Source organism: Canis lupus, chromosome 8 (assembly GCF_011100685.1).
Source record: "Canis lupus familiaris isolate Mischka breed German Shepherd chromosome 8, alternate assembly UU_Cfam_GSD_1.0, whole genome shotgun sequence".
Taxonomy (NCBI): domain Eukaryota; kingdom Metazoa; phylum Chordata; class Mammalia; order Carnivora; family Canidae; genus Canis; species Canis lupus.
Genome location: NC_049229.1, coordinates 10180894 through 10196633, shown reverse-complemented (window position 1 = coordinate 10196633; position 15740 = coordinate 10180894). Strand labels below are relative to the sequence as shown.

The following is a 15740-nucleotide window of genomic DNA, read 5'->3' as shown; positions in this document are numbered from 1 at the left end:
TCAAAGAAGAGTAGAGTGCTATTATACCATGTTTAATGATTGAAAGGCCAATCCAACCACTCTGTCATCTTTTGCTCATTTCTATGGCCTGTCTGAATGAATATTCCATAGAAAGGACCAAAAGCCCAACTGACTCAAACACCTCATCAGTGATCAACTTCCTTCTAGAGTGCTCTAAGTTCCTCGAAGAGTACATATAGAATGAGGTGAGATTTTAAGTAGCACAGTATTACTAGTTATTAATAAGTGAGATTAATTGTGCTGAAATAGCTCAAGAGCAGGCAAAGGAGAATTTCTAAGGAAAATGTATCTACTTGTTAGCCATATGCAAATACAAGGAAGGATAAAATGTAAGCTGGAGAATATCAAGATATGAAAAGAGTTCTAAGTCCACTGTTTTAAAGGGTACAAATCAGCGGTTTTTAGTATATTTACGGAATTGTACAACTGTCACCACTAACTTCAGAACATTTTTTACCACCCTCAAAAGAAGCTGTCACTCCTCATCCTCTCCCTTCTAGAATTTATTCTTTGTCAAATTCTCCTTTGCCAGCTGCAGCTGCTATTAGCAGCTTCTTTTGCAACTTTAGCAATATTTCTGGTAAATTAAGAAAATAAATTTCCTTTAAGTTATAATCTAATCTAAAACAATCTAGTAATCAATTATCTAGTGATCAATTATTCCAACGACAAAGAGGTTGAGATAAAGCAGAGACAAAGTTCGAAAGATCCAAAACATAAGACGTAGGCAAGAAACCAGCTTCACTCAAATTTAGGTGAGAAAGTGATCTTTCTAAGCACGTTTTTTTTCCTCCTAATTCTGTCTATTCTTTCTCTATGTCTTGTAGGCTATTTTTCATACTATCATGAAGTAAATCTTGAAAAGTAATATCCATAATGAAGCAAGCAAGTACATATCATGTTTGTTATAAATTAGAAAAAAGTATCTGTAGAATGTTTCATTGCCATAAAGAAGTATTTACAACAATCCATGGGGGCTTGGCTTTTATGGGCCAGTTAAATAAAAACAACAACAACAACTGGTATTCAACATAAAGTTCCCATCTTTGCTTTGGTTCAGTAAGAATATTCATTTAAAAACACATTATCCAAATTGCCCTCCTTCATATAGTTAGTTTGTAATACAGCTGTCTTGTTATGAAGAACAAAAACAAAACAACATAATGTATTTTTCTGGTGTGTGAGTGTATATACTTGAAAGGAAAAGAACCAAAATGTTAAGTAAGATTAGTAGTGATTATCTCTAGGTAGTAAGATTATACATATTGTTTATTTACCAGGTTTCCATTTAGTTTGAATTTTTAATAAGCAATTATTTCTAACAAAAAATTATGTTATTTCCATTCTTAGTGGGATGGGAAGACCTACAAACAAATCACACAAGTCAAGAGCTACTTACCTGTCATTGCCTCGCAGCATTTTGGGATCAAAATATCTATAGTCATCAGTTTCCTAGTTAAAAAACAAAAAACAAAAAACTGGAACTTGATTTCTCTTTAGAATGTTACCATTTGGCTTTGAGTATTTTATTTAATTAAGCTATTAATCTGGTAGATTAATTAAATAAATCTGTGTCACCACCACCACTAACAGAACACTTATTTACATGTTAAATGTTTAATTCTAGATACTTTAGATGAAATTACTCACTTAAATTCTCATAACATCTGTGAGGTATTTATTTTTATCTCTGTTTTCTCATATGGACAAGCTGGGGCACAGAAAAATTATGTTAACTTTTCTAAGGTCACGTAACTAAGTAATATGGGAACTCTAGGATTTGAACCCAGGTAGTCTAGTTTCAAAGCCCATGCTCTTAACCACACTATACTGCTATACTATATTGAAAATATAATCATTTTATAAACCAGTATAATTATTTTTATTGCTTCTGTTTTAGAATTTTATTATATGTTCATGATTTTATACAGAATAACTTAGTACAGGTTATAATCTCTATTATTTGAAGCATTTTAAGTTAGATGTATTCTGGAATTTTGAATTTAAAAATTTTTTAGATGATATCATGCATAAACTAAATATAATGTAACACTCCCAGTGGGCACCACCCCATCATCTAACGTATTACTATTTTTGCAGCTAGATAGATGAATATTAATATAAAGTATGATAAAAACTATAAAGAGCCTCAAACTGAGTTAAGGTTAGGTTTTCCCACCAAATGGATCATACAAAATCTTTCAGGTTTCAGGACTCTGTAGATTTCAGAAGTTTCAGATAAGGGGTTGTGTACTTTCTAAATTGGAAACTAGTTTCTTGATATTAAAGGACCTGGGAAGTACTGTTTTACTGCCTGCAAGTGTGCTCTCACTCCCTCATTTTTGCTTCCCTCTCCTTTTCCAGCACAGTCAGCCAAAGGAATCTGTTCTTTTGCCAAAGGGTGGAAAAAAGATAGTTATAAATGTATACTTTTCTTAGGCTTTCAGGCTTTTCAAGAAGAGCTACTTCTTCATATATTCTAGGATGTTTTAACATTGTTACTACATTATATACCATTTTTTCTGTATCAATTCCTATACTGAAGAATCCTGTCCTTTTTAACTTATTATAGACCATTCTCTCATTCCTCTCATAATTGTAATTATCCCCTTTGGGGATGTTTTATTACTTGTTTTCACATGGCAAGATTTTAAAATATATTTTGTTAATTTCTTTTAATGTTATTATAATCATGTTTTAACAATTACAAAAAGTGACACATTGATTTGAAGATCCTGTTCAATCTTTCTTAGCATGGAATCTAAAGCCCTGCTGCCAAAATCTATAGAGATTCAGATCAACCTAAACTAGGGTTCTGATGTTGCCTTTCTTGATTCTAGACTCCTGTGATAACCACGTTCTAGTCACCACGGTAACAGGATGAGCTGTTTTATGAAATGGACTGTGATAATTTTCACATTCCTTTCTTGAATGTAAACAGCTTGGAAACCCAGTAAATGCTAACAATATTTACCCATTTGTCTATTCGTCCAACAATTTCTCTCAATTTTACTTTGTAGCCTAAAGACTTCCATCCCATCGGAACACATACACTTAAAAATTTCACTGTGTACTTCTCTAATTTTCATAAAGTTAAATTAGTCTTGTACTCTTCATACTACACACCAGCTGATGCTCACTAGTCCTTTGTCATTTCAAGAAACTTGCTTCTTGGGATATATTTTACATTTAACTATATATACAGAATATAATCTACATTTAATTTGGATGAGAGCTGGCCAGAATAGTTATAGCAGCCGAGAAAACCAATTCTCACTATCTGTGATAATGGCTAAAAAAGCTCTTTGAGAACCTGGACTGTTTGCTTTCTCTCATGTAGTCTGCTCTGATTAAGCCCACAATGAACCCAGATTTTACTGCCTTTCATGCACTGAGTTTGATATGTTCATGAATTTACAAGTACAATATTAAATGGTACTCACAGGATTTGACTTCATCTCCATCAGATTGTCTAAAATACGAGTAACAGGTAGATTCTGTGGAAAAGATAAGTATTTTGTTAAATATTAGAATAACCAAAACAAAACAACTTTATTAACAAACCAACTCAATCATCCATCCCACAGTTAAGTATGCTTCCTTCTCCATTAAACACATTCTAAAATCAAGAATTCTGTGAATGGTGTCATAACTATAAATACTCCTGGCACAACTCAAGTTTTCAGAGAAAAAATATAATTCTAAATCAAAAAGTCCTTTTAATGTGAAAGCGTAACCAGGTTTTAGTACAAACACATGATTGGGCTTTTCACTTTGTTGGATATTTGCTTTTTAATCCTAGTAATCGCAAACTTTTGATCAAATAAGAATCCCATTTTTTCCCTATTTCCTTTCTGCAGGTAGTATAAGAGGTTCTTCAGAAACAGAGTAATTTAAAGTCTGAAAATGTATGACATTCTTAAACTCAAGAGTCTTTCATTTCTAATGTATATTCTTCTAAGCCAAAAAGATACTTGTGTTCTTTGAAAATTGGTGAAATGGATACATACAAACTTTAGTGACCATTTTTGTTTTGTCTTGGATAAATTCCAAATTTCCAATGACATACTACATTGTCTTCTTACAGAACAAATTCTACTTTGAACATGAAATGTTTAACACTGGTGTTAGCAGAAGATTGCTTTTTGACATGCTTACATGTCTTGAGATAAGAAATACTATTTTTGTCTTTCAATCTGACGATTTTTAGCATTATTTTGAACATAAAGCATGGAGTACAGAAAATTTACTAAGTGACTATTACACTTATTCAAAATGCATTCCTAATGAGATGGCATTCTGCCTACTTTGAACTGATATTTCCTTTGTGAACTGTACAGGATGTTCTATGAAGAATATTTTGTATCTTGAGACTTCATACAACAAAGGCAACATTAAATCTGATTATTTACATAAATGTAGATAACACACTACTATTTTTTACAAGAGTTTTGCTTTCTTTAGGCCATAAAACATTTTATTGTTACTAAAATGGACTACCACTAGAGAAAATGCTGCTTTGGCCAAACAGAAAATATGCAGAAAATTTTTTTTCTTTTTCTTTCTCTAGATTAGCAAGTAAAAACCTTTTAAGATGCTCTTAGCCAAGTAAAATTAAAGCTATTTCATTATTCCCTTATATTTGTGTTGGCCAGAAACTTTTTAATATAAATAAAAGCACCAAAGGTTCAATCTAACTGAATATACTCCCTGAATTCTATTATTTGGAATTAAAAAAAAATACGGTAGCTCCAAAGTTTACCTTTTAAGTTTTGTATCAAATAAAATTGAGTTTGTCCCTGTAGGAATAAGTCTAAACCATGACTTTCTCTGAAGAATGACTGGGGGCAGATTTAAATCTATAGAAATGCTTTATCCCAAAGAAAAAAACTACAGTTATATATTTGTTCCAAGTAACATTAACAAACTTTGCAAAATAAAAGGAGGGCATAATCTTTAAAAACATCTGGAGCAAGAACACATTAAAAATTATAAGATTTTACTAAAATTGGAGTTCCTGGGTGGCTCAGTTGGTTCTGTGTCTGCCTTTGGCTCAGGTCATGATCCCAGGGACCTGGGATTGAGTCCCATATCGGGCTCCATGCTCAGTGGTGAGCCTGCTTCTCCCTCTCCCCCTCCTTCTGCTCCTGCTTTCTCTCTCTCAAATAAAATCTTAAAAAAAAAAAATTTACTAAAAATAATTTTATACCAATTTCTCTATTTACATGCAGCTTTCCACTGAGCTCCCTGTATTGTGCCATGGAGAAAAATTCAGAAAAGACATAATGTAATGATAAAGCCATGAGTCATATGACTTTATTTGTGAAAATAATTGGAAATTTGAATATTTATATCAATATCTCATAATAAATCCTCATGCAGTATAAAAATGAGATTTTTCTAAAAGTTAGAACTAAATTTTGCTTTGTATTTTATAGCTCTGTAATACTTAAAGACAAGCCTACCAGTGAATATGTAATTAAATAGCATAAAAAAAATTTCTTTCTAGCAGAAAATTCCTGAGCCTAGAGACAATTCTTTATGTTTTTGTTTGGTCTTTACAACCATACAATAGCCAAAAAATCATCTACCACTTGTGAACCACATGATATTCACATACTATCAGAGATTAAGGAAAACTTCAAGTGTAGAGAATGATAAAGGAAATATATAATTTCCTTTCCATGATGTTGTTAAAAAGCGTTAGAAAAAGTACTTCGGAAAACAGCTTCTGAGATCTTTGTCACCAACTAATGCTCTACCCAGCTTTTGTTCTTTACCTAGAGACTTGAACTGAGTTAATCATTAATTTTTTTGAGAGAGAATGAACAAAAGTGGGGATGGAGGGTGCAGAGGGAGGGGCAGAGAAGGGAGAGGGAGAGAGAGGACAGAATCTCAAGAAGGCTCCATGCCCAGTGCAGAGCCTGACGTGAAGATGAATTTCATGACTGAGATCATGACCTGAGTTGAAACTGAGTGGGATGCTTAACTGAACCATTCAGGAGCCCCCAAAATAAATTTTATATTAATAATAATTTATGTACAAGATTAATCAACTTTTACTGACTGAAGAAACTGAACTGTGGCAGCTAAATACTAATAAAGGGAAAACATTACAACAAAAACCATACCATTTTCTTTGTTCAATGAATGTTATCTTACTCATAGTTAGAAACAAAAAATTTCTGTATTCACTAAAAGAGAAATTTAATCAAAAATCACTAAAAGGAAATTTAATCAAATAAAAAAGCCCCATTGTTTAAAAAAATTTCCAAGCATATTTTTCAATGATTTGGAAACTATTTTAGAAAAAAAAAAGTAAGATATTAGCATATAGGTCAGCAACTAAATCTTTAGTAGCAGAAAGCCTTACTATAGACATAAATTTGAGAGACAAAAAAGTTTCATGCACACGAATATCTTAAATTAAGGATCACTATTTCTAAAATCCTCAAATTTCAGATACGTAAGCTAGAAATTTTATTTGGAGAAAAAAAAAAAAACTATTCCTAAAGCCCTTACTGGCTTTATGACCATAGTCATGTTTTATGGTTTTAGTCACTGGAAAGTTTAAACAAAAACAATGTTAATCTTTGATGGTGTAAAAAACAAAATTGAAATAAAATACGCACAGAAATTAAAAAACAATTTCAGAAAAGTAATATAGCTTTACACCCAAAACAGTTAAAGAACTTTTTCCCCTTAGTTTTCCTAGAATTAGCCACTTATTGCTCTATATTGCCATGTGGTGTATGGTGACTGTAATTCTCTCCTTGCAGCCCTGCCCAGGGGAAGGGATGATATTCTGATGCTGAAGTCAACATTGAGGTTGGGACAGGAGTTGCTGCTATCCTGATTATCAAAGCCTTGGGGAATGAAAACTAGTATGTGGACTTGAAGAGAATGCTTATCTTGAAGGCTGTATTAGCCAAGTAGAGTAAGATGATAAGATGGTGTGGATACCAGAAACACACTGGGAATGAGGAATTATCAATGATGTAAGGGACAGAAAGTTGTCAGTGAAGTAAAGATAGAAAGGGGGGGGGGGGATAGATTATCTTTTTCCAAAATTTTAAAATTATAATCAGAAAGGGATCTATGGGTGAATCCAATATTCACATCAACATCTAACAGATGAGGAAATGATAAAATTATAGTGGTGTTTTTTTCCCCCAAATCATAGCATATTAATGGCAATAAAATCAAGAAAGTAAGGTAATATGGGACTCAATAAAACAATCCAGTTCTCCATCACTCAGCTTCAACAGTGATCAACTCATAGCAAATCTTACTTCATCTATACTCTCAGCTATGCCTCCGTTTCCTATGTTGTTTTAAAACAAGTCCCCAATATAAAATGATTTTATAGTTAACAATGTTTTCAGTACATATCTCCAAGCTATAGGAAGTCATAAAAACCTATACTACTTAGTACACCTAAAATAATAATTTTTAATACAGTAATATCCACAATGTTAAATTTCCCTGTGGCAAACATTTTTTAGTTTTCTTGTTCAAATCATAATCCTAAAAGGCCATAGACTGCAATTAGATAATACATTTTTTTTTTAAGATTTATTTATTTGAGAGAAAGAACATGAGCAGAGGGAGGGTAGAGGGAGAAGCAGACTCCCTGCTGGGCAGGGAGCCCAATGACATGGGGCTCGGTCCCAGAACCCTGGGATCACAACCTGAACCTAAGGCAGATGCTTAACCGACTGAGCCACCCAGGTGCCCCCAGATGATACATCTTTTAACTCTTTTTTAACCTACTGATTACTACTGCTTGTAATTTATTAATTTTTAAAAGAGGGATTATTTTAGCAAACAAGCCAAAGTGAAATCAAGACTTCTAAATTATGCAACTTTGTGCTACATTATTCATCACATCTTGTACAATTATCCTCAGAGAAATAAATTCCAAATCTGTGAACATCATTCAGATGGTTTTATGTGATAGCTGATACTTGTGATGCATAACTTGCCTAATAAACAAAGTATAAAAAGCTCTTACAAGCAACACAGGAAAGTGGACATAATGAGACATCCTATTATCTTTATTTCATTTATAGTCAAACATTTATTCAGATTAAAAAATGCAAATGACATTTAGAGATTTTAAGAGGCTTAAAGTACTCAAAACTCTACAAGTGTGAAAGTGACAGAATTCATCTCTAGCAGTCTCCTCTCTGACCATCTCTTCCCTCTTAGTTCCCAATTGCAGTACTGCCAAATATTAGAAACTTAGGACACTGTAACTTTTAAACTGGATTGCTACTAAACACTTCTAGAACCAGAGACACTTTTTAAATTATTAAGCTGACAGGGCGCCTGGGTGGCTGGCTCAGTTAGTTGGGCATATGCCTTTGGCTCAGGTCATGATACTGGGGTGCTGGGACTGAATTCTATGTCAGGCTCCTGCTCAGTGGGGAGTCTGCGTCTCCCTCTGCCCCTCTGCCTGCACTCATGCTAATTAATTCTTTTAAAAAATTATTAAATTGACAAAGATTGCATACATATACACACATACATGCATGTGCCAAGGTTTGGAAAGGATGTAGAGAAACAAGTGCTATATATAAGTCATGGCCAGTCAGCAGGTACATTTTTTCTGAGGGCAATTTGGTAATATTTACTAAGAGCAATGAGATGCGCTCACCCCTTTGATTCCATAATGCAACTACGGGAATTTATCATATGGAAATAATCGAGATGAATACTCACCCAGGAAAAACTAACGTCTAAAAATTAGGTACATATCCTTCAGTATACTCATTTTTCTCTTTTTTGAAATAACATATTATAGACTTCATGTTTTTAAATGACATTTCTTTTTACTTCACAACATAAAAATGAACTTCACTCTGACCACCCCCCCAAAAAAAATCAATAAATACTTCCTCTAATTTGAGCCTGAAGTATATGTTTTATTAACACACGTTAAAAAATGGCATGGCTCTTCCAGTAGTGGCAGCAGGATACCCTACAAATGGACATAAACACTAATCACTCCAAACTTTAATAAGTGAGAAACTGCCTATTTCAAAGTAATTTGTTGCATGCAATGTTAAAAAAAGCAAAGGAATTTGTGGTTACAGATACCAGTTTGTTTTTATATTGAATGCACTTTAAACAAACCAACTCCTGGTTTGACACAAAAAAATATTTAAGTTGATCAGTTCTGACACCTCTTACAAACATCACTTGTGGACATACATCATTGTGGCTCTAAAGTAAGAAGTTCAAAAATCCATCATTTCAAAGACTGAAGTCTGTAATTTCTCCATTCCAGAAGTTATTCTATGATTTCCTTAAAAGAGTGACCAGTTAGGAAAAATATGTAAATCTCCTTACACATAAATTTATCTACAGTGGTATACAACAGCCAGTCGGTCTAGCAAAAGGCAGACATTATTTTTGGGGTTGGTGGCTCCCCTTTTGTCTCACAGAACAAGATCATCTTGTTCACAGTTAATGATAAATTGAGTGGCGTAACAGATTCTCTGACAAAACTCCACTCAGGCTTCCCTGAGCTCTCTTTCAATGGGGCCTTGACTTCTGACGTGTGTCCATCTTTGCATAGTCCAATTTAGAAAGGACCCTGTTTCAAGAAGTTTAGCGAGAATCTCTCATCTTTAATACCTGATCATCCTGATACCTGATCAGATTCCTCATCCTCTGCCATCTCCCAGGTGGTGTCTGGTCACCGTGGCCTGCCTTCAGCAAGGATCCTGTTAGGTTGGTTTAGCCAGAATCCTCTTTTATCCCTGATGTTTCCTTTTAGTAATTTTATAACCACTGATCCCTACCCTGCTCCTTGGCTATAAATTCCCACTTTTCCTTGATATATTTGGAATTGAGCCCAATCTTCTACTCCAGGTGGAGAAAGAACCCTGCTGTGGTGGTCCCAAATTCTGGGACCAAACATCTGTCTTACTGCTCTTTAACAAGTGTCATGAGTAACTGTCTCTTTAACAGGTGCTAAGTTAAACTATAAAGTACAATACATTGGTTTCTAATGTACCTTATTTTCTATTTTGTGCCTTTTCGCCTTCTGTAGTCAAAGAGAGTAAAGATAAACTAGCTCAGCAAAGTACTATAAACCAGTAAAGAGTGGACTAAGTACTTAGTAGTAGCTCCATACCAGGGGAGAGGTACGCTGGGAGGGACTGAACAGACAAAAGTGTTCCCAAATAATTAGAAATAATGCAATCTATCAGGAATGTATCTTAAGTTTGGAAAATCATCAGTCTTTTAAATAAAGCAAACTAGAATTTTTTCACTGTTCTTTGCTACATAGTTTTTATATTAAAATGTTACCAAATAAAGAACTGAATACCTACTATATGCAAAGTGCTATGGAAAATTCAAAGATGGGGAAAAAATTCCTTGCCCTCAAGGATCTTATTAAGAAGAAGTAAAACTTTCTATATCAATCTTACCTCAATAAATCTGTGTGTGTGTATGTGGGGGTGGGGGAGTAAAAAATAACATCAATACAAAATAATACACATAAATATTATAAGAAAGATAAAAGTATGGAATAAGTTCAGAGAAAGAAAAGATCTATTTTTTTTTCTGAAAACAAGTAAACACTTAATATTCACATCTGAATAACTGCAAATTAAATCTCTTTTTAAAATTTGGCCTTTAAAATCCTCATTATAAACTGAAATATATATGGGTGAAATATTATGTCTCAGATTTTCCTTGAACTATCTTAGTAAAAATAAATTTTAAAAAATATAATAGGGAATATAAAACAAGAATGACAGGATGTTGAATACTGAAGCTTGGTGAAGGGTTCAAGAAAGATTGCTATACTAATGTGTATTGGAAAATTTCCATAATTAAAAGTAAAAAATATAACCTGTTTGAAAAGAAACCAAATTAGTGATGACTCTCTGAAGCAGAATACATCTATATATGAGAATAACAGAAATACAAAAATTAAAAAGCATCTTCTGTATAAAACTAAAACTTATTCCAAGATGTAGTGTAAAATCAAGCTACAGTTTATCTCAAAATATAAATTCTACTTAAAATATTTTATTCAAATTTATACAGACTTTCAGACTATCAAGTTCATTCACTTATTCTCCTAATATATGATAAACCTTAAATCATAAGCATTAGGTAGCAGTTCATTATTCCAAATAGAGTAAGCTCATTTTTCAGTTAATGTACATCCATAAACGTGACAGTAAAGGAAAATCAAAATGTCAATAAAGTCCAAATGAACAAATTAGAAAAAAAAAAAACATTAAATTACAGAGCTCTGAACTGCATATGTAAAAATACTACCATATTCTTAAATATACCAGGAAAAAGACCCTTTGATTTTACTTTATTCCAAATATTTACAACTTGAGTATATCTAGAAAGTTGCTCTAGCTTGAGCAATCAACCTATTAACAATTACGTTCAAAAGTTACCAGAATAGGGGAGCCTGGGTGGCTCAGTCAAATGTCTGCCTTCAGCTCAAGTCATGACCTCTAGGTCCTGGGATCAAGCCAGCATCAGGATTCCTGCTCAGCAGGGAGTCTGCTTCTCGCTCTCTCTCTCCCCCTCTGCCTCTCCCCACTGCTTGTTCTCTCTCTCTCTCAAATAAATAAAGTCTTAAAAAAAAGAAAAGTTAGCAGAATGTTTTCTAACAAGTATACTCACTTGCTGTTTCAATACCAGGTTCTTCACTCCTTCCATCACAAATTGTGATCCTGTATTCATGACTCGTGATAAGAGACTAGAGGCAAAAGAAGAGGATCACATTAATTATCTTTCCAATGTGGTACTGATAAAATATTTGCCTGATTATACATGACCTGCTGATGCTCACTGTACCTACCACTTTTATTCTCACTAAACATACGTGACTTGAGAATTTTTGCTTCCAAAGATATCATTGCTGTAATTTTATCTAACAATATAGTGATAAAATACTGACTAGTCAATAATTATTGATAAAACGTAAAAAATAAAGCTGCCTTCAAATTGAACATTTTAATTGCTTAGGTCTTAGCTACCTAGGCATACCTTGTTTTATCATGCTTCATTATAGCGCACTTTGCAGATAAGTACTTTTTTTTTTTTTTTTAACACACTGAAAGTTTGTGGAAATCTTGTGTTATGCAAGTCTACTGGTGCCATTTTTCCATCAGCATTTGTTCACTTAATGTCCCTATGTCACATTTTGGTTACTTTCACAATATTTCAAACTTTTTTTATTATTACTATAATGGCTATGGTGATCTGTGATCAATGATCTTTGAGTTACTACTGTAATTGTTTCGGGGTGCCATGATCCTCACTCATGTAAGACAGCAAACTTGACTGATAAGTGCTAGGTGTGTTGTGCTCTGAATGATCTATCAACTGCCTGTTCCCTTGTCTCCCTCTCCTTGGGCCTCCCTGAGATACAAAAATATTAAAGTTAGGCCAATTAATAGCCCTATATGGCCTCTAAGTTTTCAGGTGAAAGAAAAGTCACATGTTTCTCATTTTATTTTTTTGATGTCCGATCTCATTTATTTGTTACTCTTTGACAATCTCCTTTTTGACTGGATTCAGACTTAGAGGTAGAAGCTCTCAAGACAGCCTTTGTCTCTTGGCAGAGGTTGGTCTCTTGGCCCTGGTGTTTTTCTTTGGCCTCTTTCATTTTCTTGGCCAAAAGTTTAGCATATTCTGCAGCCTCTTCCTTATTTTTCTTAGTATGTTGTTTCTTCAGAGCAATATACCGATATCTGTGTTGGAGGACATGTGAAGTAACAAGATGCTGAATCTTCAGTGCTCTGGTTCCTGTTTTCTTACCTTCTTTGTTTAAGGGCTTTCTCACAACATACTAGTAGACATCATCTTTAGAGAGACTGAAAAGTCTGCTGATTCTACTAGCTCTTCTGGGCCCCAGGTGATGACGCCCAGTAGTATCAGTCAGTCCAGGAATATTCTTTTCCCCCTTTTTCACAATGACCAAGTTGAGAACACTGAGATTAGCATCCATAGTACAACCTCAAACAGATTTGTGCTTTCTTTCTCTGGTACTCCTTGGTGTGTAGCAGAATGCCTCTTATTTAGCAGCAGGCAGACATGTCCATGTGTCAAGACACCTTGCTTTATTGGGAAGCCTGGTTTGTCCTTGGCACCACTGATTCAGATCATGTAATCCTTCTTCACCCAGAGCATTAACAAAAACTTCTGTGGCCATACACTTCTCATAAAAGGTGCAAAGCTTATCATCCACTTCAGGGAGTTTCTGGCAGCCAGTAGTTGGGAAAGAGATGTTCAGTTTCATCCTAAAGCAGCCTACACCTCTGGGAGCCAAGAAAAAGAGCACTTCTCTCTCACTTTAAATCAAAAGCTAGAAATAAGTTTAGTGAGGAAGAAGGCATATCGAAGGGCACTGGGGTGGCTCAACTGGTAAAGTGTCTGCTTGGCTCAGGTTATAATCCCAGAGTCCCAGGATCAAGCCCCATGTCAGGCTCCCTGCTCGGCGGGAAGTCTACTTCTCCCCCTTGCTCCTTCTCTTTCTCTCTCGTTCACTCTCTCTTTCAAATATATAAATAAAATCTTAAAAAAAAAAGTCAATGTTGAAAGCTGAGGCAGGCTGAAAACTAGGCCTCTTATGACAGTTAGCAAAGTTTTGAGCAAAGGAAAAGTTCTTTTTTTTTTTTAATTTTTATTTATTTATGATAGTCACACAGAGAGAGAGAGAGAGAGGCGCAGAGACATAGGCAGAGGGAGAAGCAGGCTCCATGCACCAGGAGCCCGATATGGGATTTGATCCCGGGTCTCCAGATCACGCCCTGGGCCAAAGGCAGGCGCTAAACCTCTGCGCCACCCAGGGATCCCAGGAAAAGTTCTTGAAGGAAATTAAAAGTGCTATTCCAGTGAACCCATGAATAAGAAAAGTGAAAGAGACTTACTGCTGATATGGGAAAAGTTTGTGTAGCCTGGATAGAAGTTCAAGCCAGCCACAAAATTCCCTTTAGCCAAAGCCTAATTCAGAACAAGGCCCTAATTATCTTCAGTTCTATGAAGGCTGAGAGAGGTGAGGAAGCTGAAGAAGAAAAATATGAAGCTAGCAGAGGTTGGTTAAAAAAACATCAAGAAAGGAAACAAAACAAAACAAAACAAAACATCAAGGAAGGAAATCATCTCTATAAGGTAAGTGCAAGGTGAAGCAGCAAATGCTGATGTCCAAGCTATAGCAAGTTACCCAGATTTAGCTAAGGTAATGAATGAAGGTGGCTACACTAAGCAGTTTTTAATACAGACAAAATATACTTCGACTGGAAGAAGATGCCATTTGGGATTCTCACAGCCAGAAATCAAGGCTTGGCTTCAAAACCTCAGGACAAGCTGACTCGTATTAGGGGCTAATGCAGCTGATGACTTTAAATTGAAGCCAATGCTCATTTGCCATTATGAAAATCCCTAGGAATTATTCCTTAAGAATTATGCTAAATCTACTCTGCCTGTGCTCCAGAAATGGAACAACAAAGCCTGGATGACAGACAGCACATCTGTTTGCATGATTTACTGAATATTTAAGCCCACTATTGAAACCACTATTGAACTATTGTTCAGAAAAAAAGATTCCTTTCCAAATATTACTGCTCAATGACAGTATACCTGGTCACCCAAGAGGTCTGATGCAGATGTACAATGAGATTAATGTTATTTTCATGCCTGCTAACAAACTATCCATTCTGCAGCCCATGGATCAAGGAGTAATTCTGACTTTCAAGTTGTCTTATTTAAGAAATATACTTTGTAAGGCTAGCTATCATATATCATTATGGACCTGACTAACCTAAATTGAAAATCTAGAAACGATTTACCATTTAGATGCCACTAAGAATATTCGTGATTCATAGGAAGAGGTCAAAATAATAACAAGAAGAGAAGTTTGGAATAAGGTTATTCCAACCCTGCTAGATAAGAGGGATTTGGAACGTCAATGGAAGAAGGAACTGCAGACATGGTGGAAACAGAGACCTAGAATTAGAAGTGGAGCCTCAAGATATGACTGAATTGCTATAATCTCATGATACAACTTTAGTGAATAAGGAGTTATTGCTTACAGATGAGCTAAGAAAGTAGTTTCTTGACACCGAATCTACTCCTGATGAAGATGCTGTGAAGACTGCTGAAATGACAACAGAGGATTTAAGAATATTCCATAAGCTTTGTTGATAAGGCAGTGGCAGGTTTTGAGGGACTGACCTCAATTTTGGAAGAAGTTCTACTACAGGTAAAATGCTATCAAGCTGTATGCACTGCTACCAAGAAACTGTGAAGGAAGAGTCCAACGATGCAACAAGCCTCACTGTAGTCTTATTGTAAGAAATTGTGGGCACCTGGGTGGCTCAGTGGTTGAGGGTCTGGCTTCAGCTCCGGTTGTGATCCCGGGATCCTAGGATTGAGTCCCACATCAGGCTCCCTGCAGAGAGCCTGCTTCTCCCTCTGCCTATGTCTCTGCCTCTCTCTCTGTGTCTCTCATGAATAAATAAATAAAATCTTAAAAAAAAAAAAAAAAAGACATTGCCAGAGCCACCTCAACCTTCAGGAACCACTACCCTAATCAGTCAGCAACCATCAACATCAACGCAAGATCCACCACCATCAAAAAGATTATAATTTGCTGAAAGCTCAGATGATGGTTAGCATTTTTTTAGCAGTAAGTTATTTTAAAATTAAGGTATGTACATTTTTTTCCAACA

The 15740-nt window shown here is 34.9% G+C and overlaps 1 protein-coding gene across 4 annotated transcripts in view; it reads right to left on the bottom strand.

Annotated features, from left to right (window-relative positions):
* SCFD1 (sec1 family domain containing 1) overlaps positions 1–15740 on the bottom strand; it is a 106378-nt gene that overhangs the window by 17746 nt on the left and 72892 nt on the right. For all 4 annotated transcript variants that reach the window (XM_038544391.1, XM_038544393.1, XM_038544392.1 and 1 more), the window contains 3 exons: positions 11689–11764; positions 3465–3518; positions 1421–1473 (listed from right to left, as the gene is read on the bottom strand). In XM_038544391.1, the coding sequence (XP_038400319.1) occupies positions 1421–1473; positions 3465–3518; positions 11689–11764 (183 nt within the window). The remainder of the gene's footprint in view (positions 1–1420; positions 1474–3464; positions 3519–11688; positions 11765–15740) is intronic.